General features: G+C 46.2%; 1 protein-coding gene and 1 non-coding gene across 3 annotated transcripts; one reads left to right on the forward strand and one right to left on the reverse strand.

The window, feature by feature from the left end:
* Positions 1–747: 747 nt before the first annotated feature.
* POLDIP3 (DNA polymerase delta interacting protein 3) lies at positions 748–20432 on the reverse strand. 2 transcript variants are annotated; one of them, XM_077831117.1, is made up of 9 exons: positions 20303–20432; positions 16671–17064; positions 11803–11877; positions 8171–8266; positions 6775–6957; positions 6005–6082; positions 4762–4891; positions 3343–3409; positions 748–2845 (listed from the first exon to the last, which is right to left on the reverse strand). In XM_077831117.1, the coding sequence occupies exons 1-9, from the start codon at positions 20407–20409 to the stop codon at positions 2671–2673; spliced, it is 1305 nt and encodes a 434-aa protein (XP_077687243.1). In that variant the 5' UTR covers positions 20410–20432; the 3' UTR covers positions 748–2670. The 2 variants fall into 2 exon arrangements, with proteins under 2 accessions (XP_077687243.1, XP_077687235.1); XM_077831109.1 differs by having other exon boundaries at positions 11803–11880.
* Positions 20433–20762: 330 nt separating this feature from the next.
* Positions 20763–20912, forward strand: LOC144259765 (U12 minor spliceosomal RNA). The gene has a single exon (XR_013344903.1). It is a non-coding gene; the product is annotated as a U12 minor spliceosomal RNA (small nuclear RNA).
* The last annotated feature ends 33 nt before the right edge of the window (positions 20913–20945 follow it).

Here is a 20945-nt window from a genome sequence, read left to right on the forward strand (position 1 = left end):
TGCTCAGACAGAGACAAACACCTACAAGATCTCTATCAGGCGTTCTTACAACTACAATACCCACCTGCTGAAGTGAAGAAACAGACTGACAGACCCAGAAGAGTACCCAGAAGTTACCTACTACACCTATCCTTGCAACAAAGCCCATTGCCCCCTCCGCTGGTAATAGCTCACCTTTCTTGATCACTCTTGTTCCAGTCTGTATGGTAAAACCCATTGTTTCATGTTCTCTGTGTATATAAAATCTCCCCACTATATTTTCCACTGTATGCATCCGATGAAGTGAGCTGTAGCTCACGAAAGCTTATGCTCTAATAAATTTGTTAGTCTCTAACATGCCACAAGTACTCCTTTTCTTTTTACGGATACAGACTAACACGGCTGCTACTCTGAAACCTGTCATTTTGGTAGTGTGATACCTTAGATAGATAAAAACTACACCAAGACTACCGATCTCATTTCACATCATAGGACAGCAGCCAGCTATCAGCTGGTAATAATGCTGATGACTTAGTGAGCTGGGCTGAACTTCAGCACCAAAGCTGTAAGGCTTTGTCATATTAGTACCAATTGCCTCAGCTGAGCCCCACCTTGTGCTTAACTATGTATGGCATTCATCACTGAACCAACACTACTAATTTGAGACTTCCCAAGTTCTTTCTACCACTGAAGCAGCAGGCTTGATTCAAAGTTCAACTGACCTGGTCTCTGTCAACTTCCCAGTGTCTTAAGAAGTTTAGAATCCAATCTCTGTATAACAAACATTTATTCTGAAACAGATAATACATAGTCTTCTCCAATCCCTAACACTCCCTTTTCCCACCCCCTTTTATTAAAACACAGATGTCTGATGGGTGATCTAAAAGAGGAACAATTGCAGTCTTAAACCCTTCCCCCACACACCTGCAGTTCACAAGAAGAATCCCCGATAACTGCAGTTATTCTTCAGATACAATTACTACAGAAAAGCAAGTTCTGTTGAGTCCTCAGTTCTTTCCATGGCTACGAGCAATATAAAATGAGAGAGGAATGGTTTGTACCCGTCAGACAGAACAAAATTTGCACAAAACAAGAGTGCAAAAGAAACACAGGGTCCACCAAGAAATGGAGTCTCAATCTACAATGGTACTGGACAGAGTTCACTAAGGAATGTCGGCAGGGCTGAACAGAATTGGTTAGTTTCATAGCTGGAAGGATTAAGTTCAAACTTCAGCCAGATTTTGGGGTGGTTTTCACTTCCCTCTTTTCTCATAATACAATTGAAACTAATACAATTAGAGCTACCTGGACTTCCCAGTTTTCACTGGGTTAATGCTATGCTAACAAAGGGAACACGGCAAGTGCCACCTAGTGGCCAATGGCTCATCACAGACAAACAGTCCCTGCTTGGAAGGTACATTCTTGTGGCTCGACCTGGGTCTTGCTTGGTTTCCATGCTCCCCTCTCTGCTGTATCCCTTACACTGGTTTCCCAACAGCCATCTCTCTGAGGCCATGAAGTGCCTCCACCATCCTTCCAGCCCATGTACATGAGCAGCTGTTCTGCAAAGCAGCCAAGCATAGCTCACATGGAGCCCTTTTACAATTGATACTCCTTGAGAGCAGGTGGACAAGAGGATTACTTCCTACATATTAGTACATAACTTACTCCCCAGCCCACTCCTCTCCATAAAATTGGAATGGGGATGATAGAGGAACTTCCCAGTCCCCACCTCACGCAATAAAAAACTCATGTCCCTATATTGACAGCAGGGGTTGGGAGAACATGATATGATTCAACCTAAGGGGAAGGGAAACACTTGATTTCTTGTGTTTCTGGTCAAAGTCCCTGCTCTCATATGAAGTCAGTCCAGAAAGAGGGAAGAAAGGGCAGATCACCTTGGGGTACCCTAAGGAGCTGATATATTCACATTACACAGAAGCCTGAGCTATTTTCTCCCCCTCTGTGCATTACTGAAAACTGAACTTCACCAGGATAATAGCAGAGGCTTAACTGTGACAGCAGATAAGATGCTGTATGTCTGCACCTGTGCATATATCCTCCCCCCAGCCAAAACTCTTCCATCGGCTGATAAGCAGGGGAGCCAGATTCTTCTCAGTGCTTCCAAGTGTCACAGCTGCTGATCAGCAAAGCATCTAACAGCCAGGCAGAAGTTGTATCCTACCAGGTGCACATGAGATAAAACTGTCAAAACGCCACCTGCTTCCGAGCATCACACCTGGCTCCACCCCAAATGCAGCAGCTTTAAAAATTAAATCTGGTATCAAGCGACAATAACAGAGGGGCTTCACCGTTCAGTCAGAGGTTGTTAGCTTGAGGACAAGAGGTGCTGTTTATCATTCCCCTTCCCTCAAAATCTCTGGTTGCACTTTTAATAGCTGGCCACAAGGGGGCGTGGAGCAAACGAGGGAGTTACATGGGTCTATGCTTGGTAATATATCTCACTGGCAGAAGGGGGAGGTTATTCTCTTGGAAAAATGTGGAAGAAAACTCCAACTATGAAAACAGAAAATACACACATGAGAGGGAACACTACTGTAGGAAGGCAGCGATCATAGAAAACAAAAAAGCACAAGGTGGGCAAACACAGTAACACCTGCGCTCCCACGCGATTCTCCCCATTTCACGCCTTCAGCAAGTTTTCCAGTCCACTGCTTGCCTCCACTCTTCTCAGAGTTTGATTTTGAATTCTGTGGGCTGCACAGAGACAGAGGCCGCCGAGGATTTGAAGAGCGCCTTCAAAATGGTGTCAGGGTCCACCTCAGCTGGCGGATTTGAGGAGGCACCTGCACTCGACCGCCGTGGTTCTACTTCCTTTTTCACAGAGGGGGTGTCACTTAATCGACTGCATGATGAAAAACAGACACAACAGTTAACATCACACCATAAGTCTAGGGCAGGCTCAGAGGCTACTGTTCCCCCTCCATGACATTGGGTACGTGGCTTAAGATATGCTTTTGGCCATGCAGGGATTCCTTGTCCCAGCCTCTCATTCCTGAGCCAGCAGGAGCTAGGGATCCTATGGAAACAGACTACAGCACACTCAACTCAGGTGCACGCGAAGGAAACGCACTGCATTGCTCAGGAGCAATCCTGCAGTCAGTCAGGCTAGCACTGATGGGCTCTGGAAGGAGTCTCATCTTGTTTTCCTTGAGTGGAAAGGTAGCATCTGCAACCCAGGGCTAGATGCAGCTGAAGGGGTGTAGGTGAGAGAGGGATACAGAGGATTTTCTTGTGAGAAAAATTTACCATGGAAAAATTTTTATTCTGCACCTCACCTCAAAAGTCCTCCCCAAAACAGAACCTGCAAATTCTTTTGGCTCTTCCACCCTGAGCACTTACAGCAAGATTGGCTGATCTGATGTGATGACATTCCCATTCATGTGAAGGTTGCACTTCATTGGCTGCCCTAAAAAAATCCAAAGCCAAATTTCATATCCCCATAGACCCCAGAAGCATTAGACTAGCGTGCAGACAGAGGTGAGCAGACGCAGCCCCACACGTTGGGGAATTGTGGGGAACCATTAGAGACCGTAGCTTCACTCGAGTCATGGCAAAGTCAGAGCACTTGCAAGCAGCAGCAGAGCTACCATAAGAGGTTAATGCAATTACAACACTTTAGCACCAAGATAACAGCTGGCTGAGCAATTACAGAGTAGGCTGCAATGGTTTAGCAAAGATGCAGGAGAATCTCTGGTTCTGAGCTGCTTGCATCTTACATGACTTTGCTCGCTAGGATAAAGTTACAAGAGCCATCAATCCTCAAGCTCAAGGGCAAAGAGCATGTTAAAAGCCATCTAGAATCAGCAACAAATTTCCATCTACAATTATATATAGGTAAATTGTATTAGCTGAATCACTATACTATTCAAAATCCATACAGAGACTGATATTCATTTTTGCAAATCCCTGATTTCAGAAATGCTTTGATGTGCCTTGAGGCCTTTGCAAAAAACAGGTTCGTTATACTGCACAAGTAGGGACACCATGCCTTCCTGTGAAGTGTCCAGCATTGGCTGGGGTTGGAGACAGCATACTGGCTTAGATGCACCAATAGTTTTATCTGGGGATAATTTTGTGTTCTTAACTTCAGTGGATGCCAGATTTAAAATTTTTATTAAGATGATGTTTTAAAAAAAAAAAAGGTGAACGATACAGAGTTTAAGCGTAGAAGTTTCTGGTTATCAGGGAATTACATACAGATTATCAAGGGGGATTATCAAGGGGTGTGAAGTTCGGTTTAAGATAAGATGGGGTAAGGAATACATAATCTGCAATATCCCTGATTGGAGGCAAAAGATTACTGGGTCAAAGTACAGACACTGAGATATGAGGGTATGTTGTTCATACAATGGCTACGTTCAGGTGTGGAGTATAACGAGTGGATATGATGCTGAGGATGGATTGACCCTCATTTGGTGAGATTTAAGGTTCAGTGAGTTTATGGTTCCAGTTCATATGGTCCAAAAGAAAAAAAAGTCTCTCGGTCCCTTTCTTGTACTACCTTTGAGCTAGACCTCTCCCCTAGAGAAATCGATTTTGAAAACAACACTGATGGACAGTGGAGATACTCAACTACCTACATAAAACCTATAGTACTGAACCCCAACCCCCTTTGTCCAGCTATCAGTAGCATTCCCTGACACACACTCTCCTTGAGCAGCACAAGACGACTCTGAATTACCTTCTGAAATCTGCACTGAGCTGGAAAGCCTTTGATTGATTCATGCACCCCACCTCGAACTCCAGCCTCAAACTTACCATCTAAGCATCTGTTGTTGTATTTCTTATATGCTGTGATGGCATCTTCCTTCTTCACAAAGACCACCTCAGCCACTCCAGGGTGCACAAGACGGGCTCGCTTTAGAGCGCCACACACACAGAACAGCTCCTGAGGACAGACAGCAAGTCATGGCTATGGTTGCTGCCAGTGACACATTAGAATTACTGCTTTGAGCTGACAGTCTTATCATGGGTGGGCTAAACTCAGAAAGGGGGCCCCCACATCCACAGCTGAGTAGTTCAAGATTCTGCGAGTGAAATAGCTAGCAGTCTAGAGGTACCTACTTGGTATAAGTCAGTAGTGGGCAACCTGCAGCCTATCAGGGAAATCTGATTGCGGGCCGCGAGACATTTTGCTGATGTTGACTGTCCACAGGCCTGGCCCTCCGCAAGTTCACCGTTCCTAGCCAATGGGAGCTGCAGGAAGCGGCGCGGGGGCCACCGGAACATGCTGGCCACTGCTTCCCGCAGCTCCCATTGTTCGGGAACGGGAAACCCGGCCACTGGGCGTTGCGGGGGGCCATGCCTGCGGACGGTCAATGTCAGCAAAATGTCTCACGGCCCATAATCAGATTATCCTGATGGGCTGCAGGTTGTCCACCACTGGTATAAGTACTTGGTGTCTGATAGTAATCAACCTATTTTGCAACCTGTAATAACACTACTGAAGGATGAAGAGCTCAAGGCTACTTCAGTCATAGCACAAGAATTAATAGCACAGGAAATACCTGGAGTTAAACCCGGTAACCCCTCTCTGTCTAACTGAAGGAGAGAGGAAGGTTTTTCCAAAGTGGGATTAAAAGGATTTCCTTATTTTCCTTTTCTGAAAAGAACATGAATTAAAATTCTAACCAGCTGGGGGGCCAGGAGGGGGCCTATGTTTAGTGCTCAGGGGCTGGGAGCACAAGGGAGACTTACTATGTACAAATGCTGTGGAGGTTTTGGGTGTGGAGGGTAGGCAGTAGAAGGGTAAGAACAATGCCATGTATCCCTTGATATCAACTTCTCCAGCCAATCAGAGATGGTCTCAATGCACCCTAAAAGGGATTTTTCTTCAACATAAAGGTTAAGAAGTGGAAGGTAGGGAACCCTCAGAACTCTTCCAAAAAAACAAATGCCAACCCCTACCCCAACACAAAATGTGGCTAGTGCAATCAAACCTATGGAGAGGGGCATGGGGGAAATTCTAGCCACACAGAGCCCAGCAATAAATGGCACTCACAACAATGTCTTCCTCTGTGACTCGGGGGTGCAGATTGTTCACAGTCATCTTTGTACCTTCCAAAGGGCTGAACACCGGCTGCCAACACAAAGAAGAGTATATCATATGCAGAAGGACAGAGCAAAACCTATCAGAGAAGACATCATGGCAGAGAAAGCATGAATAAACTGAAGCAAATAGGGCCCTAGGGAAGGCAAATGGGAGAAGGGAGAGGGAAAACAATGCTGAGAAGCTAAGAGGGTACTAAGCTCCCTCAAACTCAGCCCAACTGATCTTTACAGATAAAGCCCATCTTTCCTGCTGATAGGTCTCTGAAGTAATTTTTCCATCCCAACCCCAAGTGTGACAATTAGTTTAGCCCTGCACATGTAAACAATCAATCAGTCAGTTAAACCTTAAATCCCACTGGTCTCTCAAGTCATCATTGGTGTCCAAGTAACCACCCATTTCTTAACTTTTATCCTAGTAACAAGGATTCTGCTAGGACTTTTGGGGGACAGAAAATTCAACAAAAGCATCGAGATGGGAAGCCCACACGTTCCCTTTTCTTACTGTTTAGCAGTAAATGAGGATTCATAGACAGATTCAGCTTTAAAATGCCTGGAAGTGGGTTCTAGATTCCAGATTGGCTTGACCCTCTAAGTAACAAATCCCACGTTGAGGGTGTGGGAGGGATATGTGGAGGCAAACTCTCCACCCAGTTCATCTAGACAGATTTTAGAGGTTTGGAAGGTCTCCACTAGAAGGCAGACCCCTTTTCTTGTACTCACCTCAACAGGTGCTGGTTCTTTTGGTGGTTCCTCCTTGGTCACCAAGGTCCGGGACATGTTTGTCAGGGCCTTTGTCCGAATGGGAGAGAGAGGTGCTGGGGGGGCTGTATAGGAGTCATTCTGGACCACTTTGGTGAGGGGGACGGTCTTGGAAAGAGAGAACTTATTGCCACTCAGCCCAGCCTAAACAAAGGGTGAATAACAGCATACTTGAAAGATGTAACCTTTTCAAGCAGAAACCCCTTTTCAAGCTACAATGGCCAAGGAGAGTTACCAACACACACTGAGGTGCTGTCACACCCTCCCAGTCTGATGACTTTATGAGCTACCGGAGACTCTCAGCAGCTCCACCCCTGGCTGGGGAAATCAGCTAAAGCACTCAGGGATGCATTTAGCCCTAAAGACAGCCGTCACCACTCCTTGCAGACAAGCATTGTTAAAAGGTACTTGTTTTTCACATTGCAGTAATAAAGCTCAGTTAAGAAGGATTTTCATTTTCCATCATTCATCCTGAAGATCCCAAAGCACTTTGCAAACTGCCTGCAGAGATCACTCATCCATTAAGATTTAACTATCTATGGGATAGAATGCAGTGGCCAATCTTCAGAAACACTAACCTAGTATCACAGGAAGAGATGTGAAGAATAACATCTCCATTTGGGGGCTGCTTGGGGAGTTTTAGGTCAGCAGAATATAATGATCATGGTTGGAATGTGATCAGTGTATTGGAACTAACATCTCTACTCTTGCAAAAAAAAAATCCAGGAATTTTTAATGACCACAAGTGGTCAGGAGCTCAGTTTTAAATCTTAGTCAGATGCTGGCAACTCCAGGAGTTCAGTGGCATTGATTCAGCGGCATTGATTCAGCACTGACTTAGATGGACCAAACCAGGTTGTGCTCGCCAGGACAGCCACATCTATTTGCCTTCTTTTCCACCCTCCCCCAGATGGTTGGTGCCTGCTGATAGGCAGCAATCTGCTATTTTGCAATGCAAGAGGATCTCTTTCTCTAGTTGTCCAGTCTTGGATCAGTGGGACCAGCAAGTTTCCACTACTCGCATGCTCAGGCAATGATGAGCCAGGTTCAAGGAACTATTCCCCACAAGGGGAAGACAGCCAAAAGCCAACATGCAGGAATCTCCTGCCAGTGACAGTAAGCAGTCATTCCGGCTGCAAAAGGCTTGTAAAACTGTATGGAGCCCAAAGGGGATTCCTTTGACCTGCAAGATAAAGCTGGAAGCACAGGCATGACGGGAGGGGAGGGGCTGAGGGCAAACACTTTCCAAGGGGATCTTTTACATACTTCAAAAGAACATAAACCCTGTAAAGCTGCAGCCTGCGTGTCCACCCAAGGTGAGCATGGTGTGCTGGGGACTGTTGAGGCACTCCCTTACCGCGTTGTGTAGGAAGCTGTTTGTGGTCGTGATTTTCATCTGTTTGCTAGGAAGGGGAGATACGCTTTCATCATCATCTTCCATATCATACAGGCCCTAAAGACAAACAGCAAGCAAAGAGAAGTCTCACAATGGCGTGGTTTTACTTTAGATGACACCAGTCCCATCACCTTCCTCTCCCCAACTCCAGCCTCCTCAGGAACAGACCTGCTCACTGTCAGAGGGATGGTAGCAACAGCCCCTCTCTGTGCCTTGCTCCTGCCCTCACAACTCAGTGACAAAGAGCTGAGGTTGGACAAATCTGATTAAAAAAGCAAGTGTACACAAGAACGCCCTCACGCTGTGACCTTTTTCTCAGGGATGCCACGGCACAGAGAGTTCTCCAGAAATACTGCAGCTACATACGTATTTCTGAATCTCTAGATGTTATGTGGACTCATGGACAACATTAACAGAGTGAAAATTTAGTGCCTGCTGTTCCTTAGCATCCTGCCAGCTATCAGCCTAAAGCATATGTACATGACTTTTTGGTAAGCAGATGGCTGACAAATGCATGTGAGTCCAAAATTCCTTTTGAATAAACTGTATTCTTCAACACACTAGATGCCTGTCCGGTCCCAGAAAACACTGTGCTGAGGAGGTGGACATACTTTGTTGCTGAATGATCAATTCATTTCCAAGATTTGTTAGATGCTTTGAATCCCTACCCTCAACACTGCGGAGAACTCCAAAACAAATACTTGCATTTCATTGTAGCCAATATTGTTTTTAAGGGGAAGCATAAATGCATATGGCTGTTTCCAAAACACAAAGCCAAGATACCTGCCTAAAGAGCCTATAATTCAACTCAAACACAAAGATATATGGTAGCTATATGGTACACCTCTCCCCCGATATAATGTGGTCCAATAGAATGCGAATTCGGATAGAACGTGGTACAGTAGTACTCCGGGGAGTGGCGCTGCTTTACCTCGTTATATCCGAATTTGTGTTACTGCAAGCGGTTCCTCTGTGCCGCCGCCCCCACCCACAGCTGATTGGCGTGGCAAGCCTGGAAGGGAGGAAGCGGGGGAGAAGCGGAGCGGCGGTGGCGCGTTCAGGGGAGGAGGCGGAGCGGAGATGAGCTGGGGTGGGGAGAGGTTCCTCTACTTACCCCGGTTTAATTCGGTCTCATCTATAAGACGGTAAGATTTTTTGGCTCCTGAGGATCGCATTATATCGGGGTAGAGGTGTATATCTTGACTTTAGTAAAGCTTTTGATACTGTCTCGCATGACCTTCTCATAAACCAACTAGGAAAATGCAACCTAGATGGAGCTATTATAAGGTTCGTGCAAAACTGGTTGGAAAACCATTCCCAGAGAGTAGTTATCAGTGGTTCACAGTCATGCTGGAAGGGCATAACAAGTAGGGTCCCACAGGGATCAGTTCTGGGTCCGGTTCTGTTCAATATCTTCTTCAAGGTTTTAGATAATGACATACAGAGTACACTTATAAAGTTTGCAGACAATATCAAGCTGGGAGGGGTTGCAAGTGCTTTGGAGGATAGGATTAAAATTCAAAATGATATGGACAAACTGGAGAAATGGTCTGAAGTATATAGGATGAAATTCAATAAGGACAAATGCAAAGCACTCCATTTAGAAAGGAACAGTAAGTTGCACACATACAAAATGGGAAATGACTGCCTAGGAAGGAGTACTGTGGAAAGGGATCTGGGGGTCACAGTGGATCACAAGCTAATTATGAGTCAACAGTGTAACACTGTTGCAAAAAAAAAAAGCAAACATCATTCTTGGATGTATTAGCAGGAGTGTTGTAAGCAAGACACGAGAAGTAATTCTTCTACTCTACTCCGTGCTGATTAGGCCTCAACTGGAGTATTGCGTCCAGTTCTGGGCGCCACATTTTAGGAAGGATGTGGACAAATTGGAGAGACTCCAAAGAGTGACAAAAATGATAAAAGGTCTAGAAAACATGACCTATGAGGGAAGATTGAAAAAACTGGGTTTGTTTAGTCTGGAACAGAGAAGACTGAGAGGAGACATGATAACAGTTTTCAAGTACGTAAAAGGTTGTTACAAGGAGGAGGAAGAAAAATTGTTCTTCTTAACCTCTGAGGATAGGAGAAGCAGCAATGGGCTTAAATTGCAGCAAGGGAGGTTTAGGTTGGACATTAGGAAAAACATCCTGTCAGGGTGGTTAAGCACTGGAATAAATTGCCTAGGGAGGTTTTGGAATCTCCATCATTGGAGATTTTTAAGAGCAGGTTAGACAAACACCTGTCAGAAATGTTCTAGATAATACTTCATCCTGCCACGAGTGCAGGGGACTGGACTAGATAACCTCTCGAGGTCCCTTGCAGTTCTATGATTCTATACTCAGGGAAACAGTTCACAAAGTGTGGAGATCAGTGAAGAAAGGATCTGCAAAAGAAGGGATTTAAAGAGGACCCAGGTTCTGGTTGGGACACAGGAAATGGGAGGCTGTTCCAAGCATAAGATACAGTAATGAAGAAAACATGAAGGCAAGAGATGCAGCAGCAATGTAAAAAGAGGGATGGTTGGATGAAATGAGAGCAGAAGTGTTGGTAGGGATGGAGTTGTGAGGAACACTGAGGATGAGGACAAGGGGCTTGTATCTGACATGGATGGAAAGAGAAAGCTGGTGAAGGGATTCACGGAGTGCAGCAACATTGCCAGAAGAAAGGAAGAAAGAAATGTTCTAAGCAATGGCATTCTGGGCAGATGAGGGTGGGGAGTAAATTAAGAGGTAAGACCAAAGGAGGCCAGAGAGAAGGTAATTACACTAATCAAGGCAAGAGATGACCAAGACATGGAAAAGGTTTTACCATAGCTATGAAGAGGAAAAAACAGATTTGAGAGCTACTGTAGAGGAAAACCCCAAAAGAAACAAGAGCCTGGGTACAGAAGAAGAAAGAGAAAAAAATCAAGGTGATGAGAATGTTACAAGGCTGGCTGGCGCTAAAGCTTTCAAATGCAAATATGGTAAAGAAAGGGACAGCACAGAGTGCCAGATGTCTCCCTCAGACCTCCAGAGGAGGTGTGCTCAGTTAATGAACACAAGAACTACCCAGCTAAATCACAACTCTGGTCAAGCTAATCCAGCATCCTGCCTCATCAGGAACCAGTATTCAGAACTTCTGAGACAGGTGAACCCCCCACATAACGCACCTGGTCACTTATAAACAGATCACAATCAGATTCAGCCTAGCAGGCTGGATGTTGGACAAATGGACTGCATGATCTGGTGCAATATTACCAATGATTTTATGACAAGAGTATGGAGGGAAGGAACACAGGAGAGGATTCTGCAAAGAAACTTTAAAACTCAGAAAGGCAAAGGTTGGAAATACCACACTGTGTTCTCAGAACTGTCATGTACGATAGCTAAAATATAAAAGGCCCCCTCTATTAGGCCTCTCCTCCTTCTACCTTTCTCACAAGAACACACACAAGAGTCAAGCTGTGAAACAACTTTCAAATTCCTCTCTTTCCAAGATACTGGAACCCAGAGGAAAATGAAAGGTGCCCCCGTCACATTTACTAATCCTTGGGGAAAACACATAACAACAAGTGGATAGTACCAGTACTGCCAGTGAATGGAACTCACCTGTCTCTGTGTGTGGTTGTTCACTACATTGATCCTCATTCCTGCAGAATGAGAGTGTCCTGGGGCTGCAGCCTTCTGCTGTGGTATCAGAGGAAAGAAACAGTTCAAAGTATGCATCCGATGAAGTGAGTTGTAGTTCATGAAAGCTTACGCTCAAATAAATTGGTTAGTCTCTAAGGTGCCACAAGTAATCCTTTTCTTTTTGCAAATACAGACTAACACGGCTGTTACTCTGAAACCAAAGTATTAACACCAGAATCTGCCATTCCCAGTCTCAAAAGAGGGCAGCCATTCGTTCATTCCAAGAATACTTAAAGAAGACTCACACCCCTGCTCTCATATACACCATGGCATGACATGGTAGGACATAGAGACAAAGCCTCAGTTAGAAGCATGGAAGAAACAGAATAATGCAGAATCAATTTTTTTTTTCTGCAGTAGGTGTTCAGCATGACACACCAGGCCAAAACAACAAAGGAATTAAGAGCTAAGGCCTAGGTAGAGGATTTATAACTTCCAATTATGTGTGCTTCGGCTCAAGATTAGTGGTAGATTAATTTAAAACCTGCAAGGCTAAGATCAGACTTGTGCATATATAAATATTAAACACAGTTAAGTGACAGGATCTGCTGACTGCCCTTCTTGGTGCTGTGGGGAGCAACAGTGCATATAACCACATTTTATGGTATTGCCCAGAAGCCTACACGCTAAGGATCAAAGTAATTCAAAAGTGCTGTTCTAGATCAAGCATGAACTTATCCCTGCTCTAGTATGAAGTTTTTCTTGAATCTAGTGCTGCACAAGATGGTAAAGCTTGTCCTTTCAGCAGTCTGACCAGTTACCCTGTGAGACTGGAATAAACCCAGGGTCTACAACTTCACCGTTCCATAACTGTGTTGGATCATATTAAAGAAGTTCTGAAATAAAATCACAAATGAGTTTGATTCCCCATAGTTTAAATTCCAGGGTATTACTAATTGAGAGGAAGGTCTCTTGGTTTTTGGCTGCTAATTGTGTTAGTACATCCTAAGACAGAGTCTGTTCTCAAAGCAATACTTTGTAACAACAGAAACAGCACACAGAGACTCCCCGCCCTTTTGTTGTATTTATCTCTCTTTGTTAACAATTGTGATTAAAATAGAGATAGAGGATGTATGTGGATGGATGCTTGGTGCGGATAATAACTGAATGATCAGGGAGGTGCCAGCCTAAGAATCCAGTGTCGATCTGCGGAAGAAGGCGTCAAGTGGAAACAACCAGAGGACCCCCAGAGGGCAGACTGGAATCCACCCAACAGCCTCAAGGATGGGAGAACTGAAGAACAAGATAACATCTGGCAGCACGGAGCCGTCAGGAATGTGACATCTGCTGATTGATTCAGCAGCAACATGATGAAGCAATTCCCATAGACTGGCACAGGAATCAATTCCTATAAAAATGGACTCTAGAAAGTGAGAACTTTGGGGTCTGATTCTGCAAACCAACTTCCAGGAGCACAGATGAGCATCTGACAAGGCCCTGCTCCCTCCTCATGTCCAGGCCACCTGGCCAGTGGCTTGGCACTAGCAACTCTAAGGCTGGTAACTATGATAATAACCTTGCAGAACCTGTGTCTGTGTGTGTATACATGAATGAATGTGTGAATAAATATGAAATTGAATGGAATGTTATAGCTATAACTAACTGCTTACTATGATTCTTTCTGTATTCACAATAAATGTGGCATTTTGCCTTTTCCCCTCTAATAAGATCCTACTTTTTTTATTTTATTGCTATAACAACTGAAGGTTCCTTTTCTGGAATACTGGGTCTCTTAACAGTTTAGCAGCCATCTTGAGAGCTGTATGTAACTTGTCCAGGACAGTGCGGCTAATACTCCTCTTGCAAAATTAGCATGGGAACTTTTAATAATCACAACCAGTCAGAGCCTCAGTTTTGCATTTCTAGAAGGGAGCATCTCCAACAGCACAGCTCCCTCTAGCTCCCTCTAGTGATTCAGTGATCCCTCTAGTGATTCAGATTCAGAGAGAATGTCTTTCCTACTAAACCACCACCACCACTTCCTGCAGCACCTTGAGGTTTCCTTGGAGGCCTCTCATTCAGGTAATGATCAATCTTCCATTCATTTCGGAGATCTGACAAGACTGCATCCCAAGGCAACATGGCTGTCTGTCTGATGGGAGCAGGACAGTTTAGTTTGTGGTTGTGAGCAGGGGCGTTTGCAAACAGCCGGGAATTTTGGCAAAACCTGTGAAGAATCTTAGACCACATGTAGGATTTCCTCTGTGGTTTTAGTTATGATGATTTTATGTTCAGTTTTTAACTCTACTATGCAAAATTCCAGTGGTTCTCAAATTGTGGGTCGGGACCCCAAAGTGGGTTGCAACCCCATTTTAATGGGGTCACCAGGGCCAACATTAGACTTGCTGGGATCTAGGGCTAAAGCTGAAGTCTGAGCTCCTCCCCCCAGATCCCCCACACACACACACACGGGGCAGCAGGGCTCAGGCTTCACCCCTCCCACCCCCGAGGTCATGTAGTAATTTTGTTGTCATAAGGGGATCACAGTGCAATGAAGTTTGAGAACCGCTGCACTACTACTTAGTCTGAATACCAAATAGCTCTGTAGGGCAAGAGGAGTCAGTCAAAAATATCAGTAAAGTCATTAAAGTAGACCAAGTTTTCAGAAGCCACTTAAATCTTACAGCTGCAAGAGTCTAATGCCTCACAGCTGAGAGCTCTGTACACATTCCTTTACCTTAACTGTTAAGGATTGCTGTAAGTGTCAACTATCTGAATAATCAAAGACTATGGGAAGTTTTACTGTACTGTAATTAATGCATCACACTATCATGTGAGAGAGCCAGCTTCTATTCTTTGGTCCAGTCTCTCACTCCCCAGGCTGGCAAGGACTAGGAACTCTGCAGAGGTAATATGCAATTTCGCTGGTCTTTCTGAGGAAGCAGCATGTTAGGATGCTCTGAAGCAAAACCTGTAGCTGAGAGAAGAGCCAGATCAATGGGCTCCAAAAAGAGTCCTATTCAGTCCTCCAAATTCAAGGGGAAAATGGCTTTTCCTAGCAGTCATGGGAAGCAGTTGAGAAGAGTGGTCAGGTAAGAGATTCAGCAAAAGGTTTTGGTAGCTGTGGTGCTCATCCTAGGGAGGACGACAGTTTAGCAGACAGAAGGGGTCAGGATCAGGTTGTAAGTGCCAGTTATTATGTACATGTGGGGTGGTTTGCTGCTCTCCTCCAGCTCCTTTCCTTTTAGCTGTCCAACATCCTCACTTCCTTTACAGTGACATCTGGGTCTACTCACTGCACTCAGTACACATGTAGTTCACTGGGGAGCCTGGTAGGTGACAGGTGGCACTGGGGTCCAGCAGAGTTAGCTGAGATTCAAGTTACCTTAGGGCAGTGGTCAATTACCACACAGGCCCCGGCCAATTTGGGGGCCTCCGGAGGAGCACCGGAACTCTGGCCCTGCCCCCTGCTTCTCCTCTCCCTCCAGGGTCCTGCCACCCTGCTCCTCCTCTTTCCCGAGGCCCCGCCAGCTGGCCAGGCTGGCAGCCGAAGCCCAATGAGCAAATTCCCCACTGCCTCTCTGGGCGGGGCTGGCCCGGGCCCTGCTGCTCACCCCCAAATACTGCCACTCCGCCACTCTGTCCCTTTTTGTCAAAACTGGCCATTTATCCCATTTACTCTTGCCAACTGATCATCAGTTGGCAAGAAAAAATGGGACAAATGCCCAGTTTTGCTAAAAAAAACAAAAAAACAAAAAAAAACACTCAGGACATCCAGGGCAGGTCTTAAAAATGGGACTGCCCCAGCCAAAATGGAATGTATGATCACCCTAGGCTGTACAAAGAGCCACCCAGGGAGCCTGGGCAGCTGTGGGGTGTCCTGGACTCTTCACTTACCCTGGGCAGGGGGGCCAGGACTCCCCACAGCAGCCTGGCTTCCAGCCAGGCTGCAGGGCCTTGGGGGGAAAGGGAGGACCATGAGGCAGAGCCCCTTAGCAGGGAGCAGCATGGGGGGCCCAAATGTTCTTTGTGCCCAGGGCCCCAATAAATCTTAATCCATCTCTGCCTGACGGTGGATGGGAAAGGTTGTTCCCATGGCAAGGGGGTAAAGCCAGAGTTCAGTGTGCAGAGGAACGATGGCAAGCCAATCAGTTGGTTATATTGAAACTGGGACAAAACCTTAGTTTCATCATTTGTCAAGTAACTAGGCCACTTCCTGAAAACGAGAACTTTCCTGCTAAAACAGGTCACCATCAGCTTGTGCTGGAAAAGGGCTAGAATAGAAGAGTAGACGGGGGAAATGAAGACCAAAAATGTAGATATCTGCTATAAATGCAAATAACTGCATATTCTAACTTGTAATCTTATTCTTGCGGACAGTCCTATCCAATTAACAGAACATCCAAGCACGCTGTCCAGATGGGTGTTTTGCTATGATGATCAGCAGTGTAGGAGTTAATGACGATACTTATATTTTCCTCAGACTTTTTCTGGGCAAGATGGGGATGCTTCATACCTCTCAGTGTTACTACTTCAGTCTGTCTGAAGACTCAGAACACAGCCTTAGTCACATGTAGAAGGTTTTGTTAGCAACTAGAAGGACTAGAATCACTTTTGCTTACATGAAAGCTCATATTTTGCAGAAAACACTCTGAATACCAAAAATCCACAGACATCATAAAACCAGGCATGCCTATTTCAGTGTCTGGGTTAAAATTCATCACTATGGTTCCCACACTCCTCCTCTCTAATCATTTGGATTCATCTATCCAACCGTTATCATTGTAACTGGCCTGTCATAGCACAGATGGTGGGGATCAAGTGATAGGATAGCAGTAACTACCTACCTGAATTGTTTTGGTGATCTTCATGGCCGGGGTCACTGTCCCCACAGCTGGACTTACAATTGCAGCACTAGGAGCACTCCTTTTCAAGCTGATCTTCTCTCTGGCATCTATCACTTTGGTCACCTTCTCAGCAGGCATGCTCTGCTGCTTGCGGGAATTCAGCATTTCCCGGGCATCCTGCACTTTCCCTTTGATTTTGAACCGAGCATCTTTCTGAAGCAGTTTCTCCCGAGCATCTTTAACTCCCAGTTTGTGTCGGGCATCAGTGAGGCCAATCTTTTGCCGGGCATCAAATGTCCGTTGGAAGCTGATGGTTGGTGTTGGTCTACTTAGAAGAGTTTGCTGGATCCCAATTCGAGATCGAATGCCTCCAAATACTGGCCTGGTGTTCAGTCTGGAAAAAGAAATTTCGGATTGATAAAGTGGGTTATAACATTAATGGAAGCATTTCTGTGGGTGCAAAGAAAACTCTGTATTCCCAAACAGAACCTTGCATATGCACGTGCATATACAGAACAGCAGCAGAGTGATATTCCAATAATCTATTTAATCTAAAGATCCTAGGTGTTTTATAAGATGATTTATAAACTATATATATAAATGTATATATGAAATGCAAAAGGCAAAACGACAAGATTTTTAAAAACGGGTTCCTAAGTCCATACTTAGGCAGCTATAAATGCTGAGCATACAGCAGCTCCCATCGAAGCCCTTATGACTTCAAGGGTTGTTTATTTTGGGGGAACCATGCAAGGACCAAAAGGACAGAAACAGCTTTCCATGCTTTTGGATTCAGCTTGTCCTTCAATATGTTCTTTGTAACACAATATGCCCTGGTAGGAAGAAAACAAGATTAACCTGTATTGACATCTTTTCAAGAATTCCTGTCAGATAGACACAAGTTACGTTTTCTTGAAGTGCATGACCCTCAGATGTTAGGATCTGTGAGTGGCTTATGCCATTCTCACTTCAATTCACCCAATTCTAGTGTTAGCATCTGAGCAGAATTATACAGACTGCTATCTACTTAACGCTGTTGAAATCAGTCAGGATTCTCTGTACTGAGGATTAAGTTAAATCAGTGTTTTCAAGAGAGCAATGATTAAAAAAAAAGGAGGTGGTATAATGACTGTCACTTTTCTGTAGAGAATCACTCCTGTAGTCATTGAATGATGCCCTAATACAGGAGAAACCAGTAACCACATCACTCCATATAACTCTGTTCCTGTTATTACAACTTCTACTTAACAGCTTGATTGTGACAAATAAAATAAGAGTTATCGCTTTCATAATGTTTGAGTTGGCAAGCAGATTTTATGCCTAGACTTTTTAATTTTCATGACAATCTTGCAAGGCTGTATTATTGAACAGTATTATATAGTAATACAAATTTCTTCTGCTTGCCAAATACCAAGTAAGGCGTATTAGCTGGATCAGAGAGTTTACCATCTACGTCAGACACCATGAACAAGAAATAGATAAGGCACAAATGTTCAAGTAAGGGATGCTGTTGACAGATTACTGCTGAGCAAATGAAGGTTGTAAGGATTCCTGTTAAGAAGGGTTTTGAAAGAGAGAGGAAGTGCTTGGTGTAATAAACAGCATAAAACTGTTCCGAGCATGCAGGAAAGCATTAATGAAGGGACAAAGCCAAGGCTTTGGCTAGATTAGGATTTAAAAGTGTGTTAAAATATACTATCCCAGTAGTTCTCAATCTTTTGGGGCTCAGGATCCAACTGTAAATGTTTATGACCTGTCGCACCCCAGTAAATATTCTGGAGGTTGAGGTCCTGGGGTGGTTTCAGTCAGATCCTGACCGCGGGGGGGCGGGGGGGGGGGTGTCGGGTCCTGCCCAGTACTCACAGTGGCAGCTCCTGTGCTGTTGGGCTGGCTGGGCTTGGCTCTCTGCCCCAGGCATTGCTACCTCTGGGGTTGCAGCGCTGCTCAGGTTTGCTCCCACTCCCCTGACTGAACCAAATTTGTGAGTAGAATTCTGACCTGGCTCATGGGGTTACAGTGCGACTCACTCAAATTTGGCCTATTGAGGCTCTCGTCATCATGACATCTGGACCAAACCTGAGTGGCATTGTGACCCCAGAGGTTGTAGTGTCTGGAGCAGGGGGGAGAGCCCAATTTCTTGCAACCCAACCCACGGGTTGAGAAACTCTGCACTAGTCAATGTGTGTAAGCTAACCTGTTTTAGAAGATGATGCTAGACAAGACAAAGTAGACTTTAACTCATCCACCTTAGCACATGTTCAAATCTAACCTCTCCCCAAACTAAAACCATGGAAGTAGATTGGATTGCCTAGGAAGAGCACAGAGAGAGAGAAGAGAGTCATGGACAGGGTCTTGAGGGGCATCAAATGTCTGAGGCAAAGAGGAAGGTCAAAAGCTGCCAGAGAAGAAGGTAGCTGGGCAGGAGAATCGAGAGGGCACATAGGGCAGGAGAATCGAGAGGGCACATAGGTCTTGTCTATATAGATATACTTGCTATGCTAAAAGAAAAGGAGGACTTGTGGCACCTTAGAGACTAACAAATTTATTTGCTCAAATAAATTTGTTAGTCTCTAAGGTGCCACAAGTCCTCCTTTTCTTTTTGTGGACACAGATTAACATGGCTGCTACTCTGAAACTTTCTATGCTAAGAATCATTCTCACCTCTTAACTACCTTATAACACACTTCACATTCACAAGTACTCTGAATAGTTTTGCATATGTGCTACCAAATATACGAAGGAGACTATGGTTTTTCAGATCTAAATATCGGTTTAGTCTGAATCATTTCAGCCTGAACTCCTGCCAGTGTGGGTGCAGAATAGCCCAAATGGTTAAACTAGTCCTTCCATTACTGTCACACTGCTTCTGGGAGCTGTGCTGGGAACGACAGGCAGGGTACCCAAGAACACTGTACATGTCAAGTCCTACACGTAAAGCAGTGTATGCAGGTGTGGCTGCAAGGCAAAGCTAGTGTGGACTTGCTGAACCCTTTATGCTTAGCCTGGTTCAGTTCTCCCGTGTAGACAAAGCCGAAGTAGCGGAGGCTGAGAGACGAGGAAAGCATCGGATCAGCAGTGTCAGCAGGGGATAAAAGCCCCAAGCAAAGCCCTTTGCCCTGGTGGGGAGGGGGCTTGCCCAGGCGGAGGCAGGAAGCTGGAGGAGAGCCTAGGTGGGCACTGGGAGAGGGCAGGGCACCCCAAAGCACCCCGTGGCAGCCTCCGCCTCTCGCCCGAGGGCGCAGCCCCCCGCGCCAGGGGCTCAGTGGCCCCCACGGCACAGCCACAGCCAGGCTGCCGGCCCCAGACGGGAGAGGCCGGTTCCGCGCGCGGGGGGTGGGGTGCTGTACCCCGGGGTGCCGGCGAAGAAGCTGCCGCCCTCCCCCCCCCGCAGCACGGCCCCAGGCTGCCCCCGCCCCGATTCTCCATCCCCCCCATCCGGCCCTGACTGACAGCAAGGCCAGCTAATTAGGATCAAGATAGGAGTCCCAGGGGAGAGCGACTCAGCCAATGAGAAGTCGGAGGAGGCGGGTGCTGAGGGAACAGGCCGGGGCCGGGGCGATAGTGGGGCTCGGGGTCCCGCCGGTGACTCCCCGCCCCGGCGCGCTGCGGCCCGGGCCCCCGGCCGCGCTCACCTCCCCTTCACAGTCACGCCGCGCTTCCGGATGAGCTCGTCCAGGGACAGGTCCGCCATCTTGTCGCGGGGCCCAGAGACCAGACGCAGCGAGCGAGGCCCGGACATGAGACTAAACTGCTTCCGCTTCCCCTCCCAGCTCCGCGCGGCCACGGCGGTGCGTCGCGCGATCCCTCGCGGGCGCGCGCGCCGCAAAAAAGGGAGAGAAGGAAAGGCCCGCGGTTCCCACGATCCTGTGCGGCCGAAGCCTCGTCATTTGCATACACGGGGCCGGTTACCATGGCGGATTTATACCCGAAAAACAACGCTCCCGCTAAAAAGAGACACGAGTGGAAGCCTCACGAGGGTCTACGACCGCGGCCTGGCTTGACCTGGATCCGGGGTGGAACTGCCACCTTGCTCACCCTGACTGTTAAAGCTTCCCTCTCGGCTCCCCCGTCCGGCCGCTCCGCTTTTTTGGTATGCCTTAAACTTATGAGTAAGGAAAATAACGATCCGGGGTGACGCCCGGGTCCTCACTGCTAATGTGAGAAGAATTTTTGCGCGGGCACAGGTCGCCCCCAGGGTGACTCGCCTACTTAGCGAGATGCCCGGGTGCTGTGATCTGCCCGATCTCACCCCCCTACTGATGTGGCAAAGACAAA

This window comes from Eretmochelys imbricata, chromosome 1 (genome assembly GCF_965152235.1).
Source record: "Eretmochelys imbricata isolate rEreImb1 chromosome 1, rEreImb1.hap1, whole genome shotgun sequence".
Taxonomy (NCBI): domain Eukaryota; kingdom Metazoa; phylum Chordata; order Testudines; family Cheloniidae; genus Eretmochelys; species Eretmochelys imbricata.

Bases quoted from the DNA above. Each gene is read 5' to 3' on its own strand.
- POLDIP3 (XM_077831109.1), bottom strand. From the start codon at position 20,409: ATGTCCGGGCCTCGCTCGCTGCGTCTGGTCTCTGGGCCCCGCGACAAG. The intron at 11,881-16,670 runs GTAGGTAGTTAC...CTGATACCACAG, and splicing joins AGATCACCAAAACAATTCAG to CAGAAGGCTGCAGCCCCAGG. The intron at 6,958-8,170 runs GTAAGGGAGTGC...CCCTTTGTTTAG, and splicing joins ACAGCTTCCTACACAACGCG to GCTGGGCTGAGTGGCAATAA.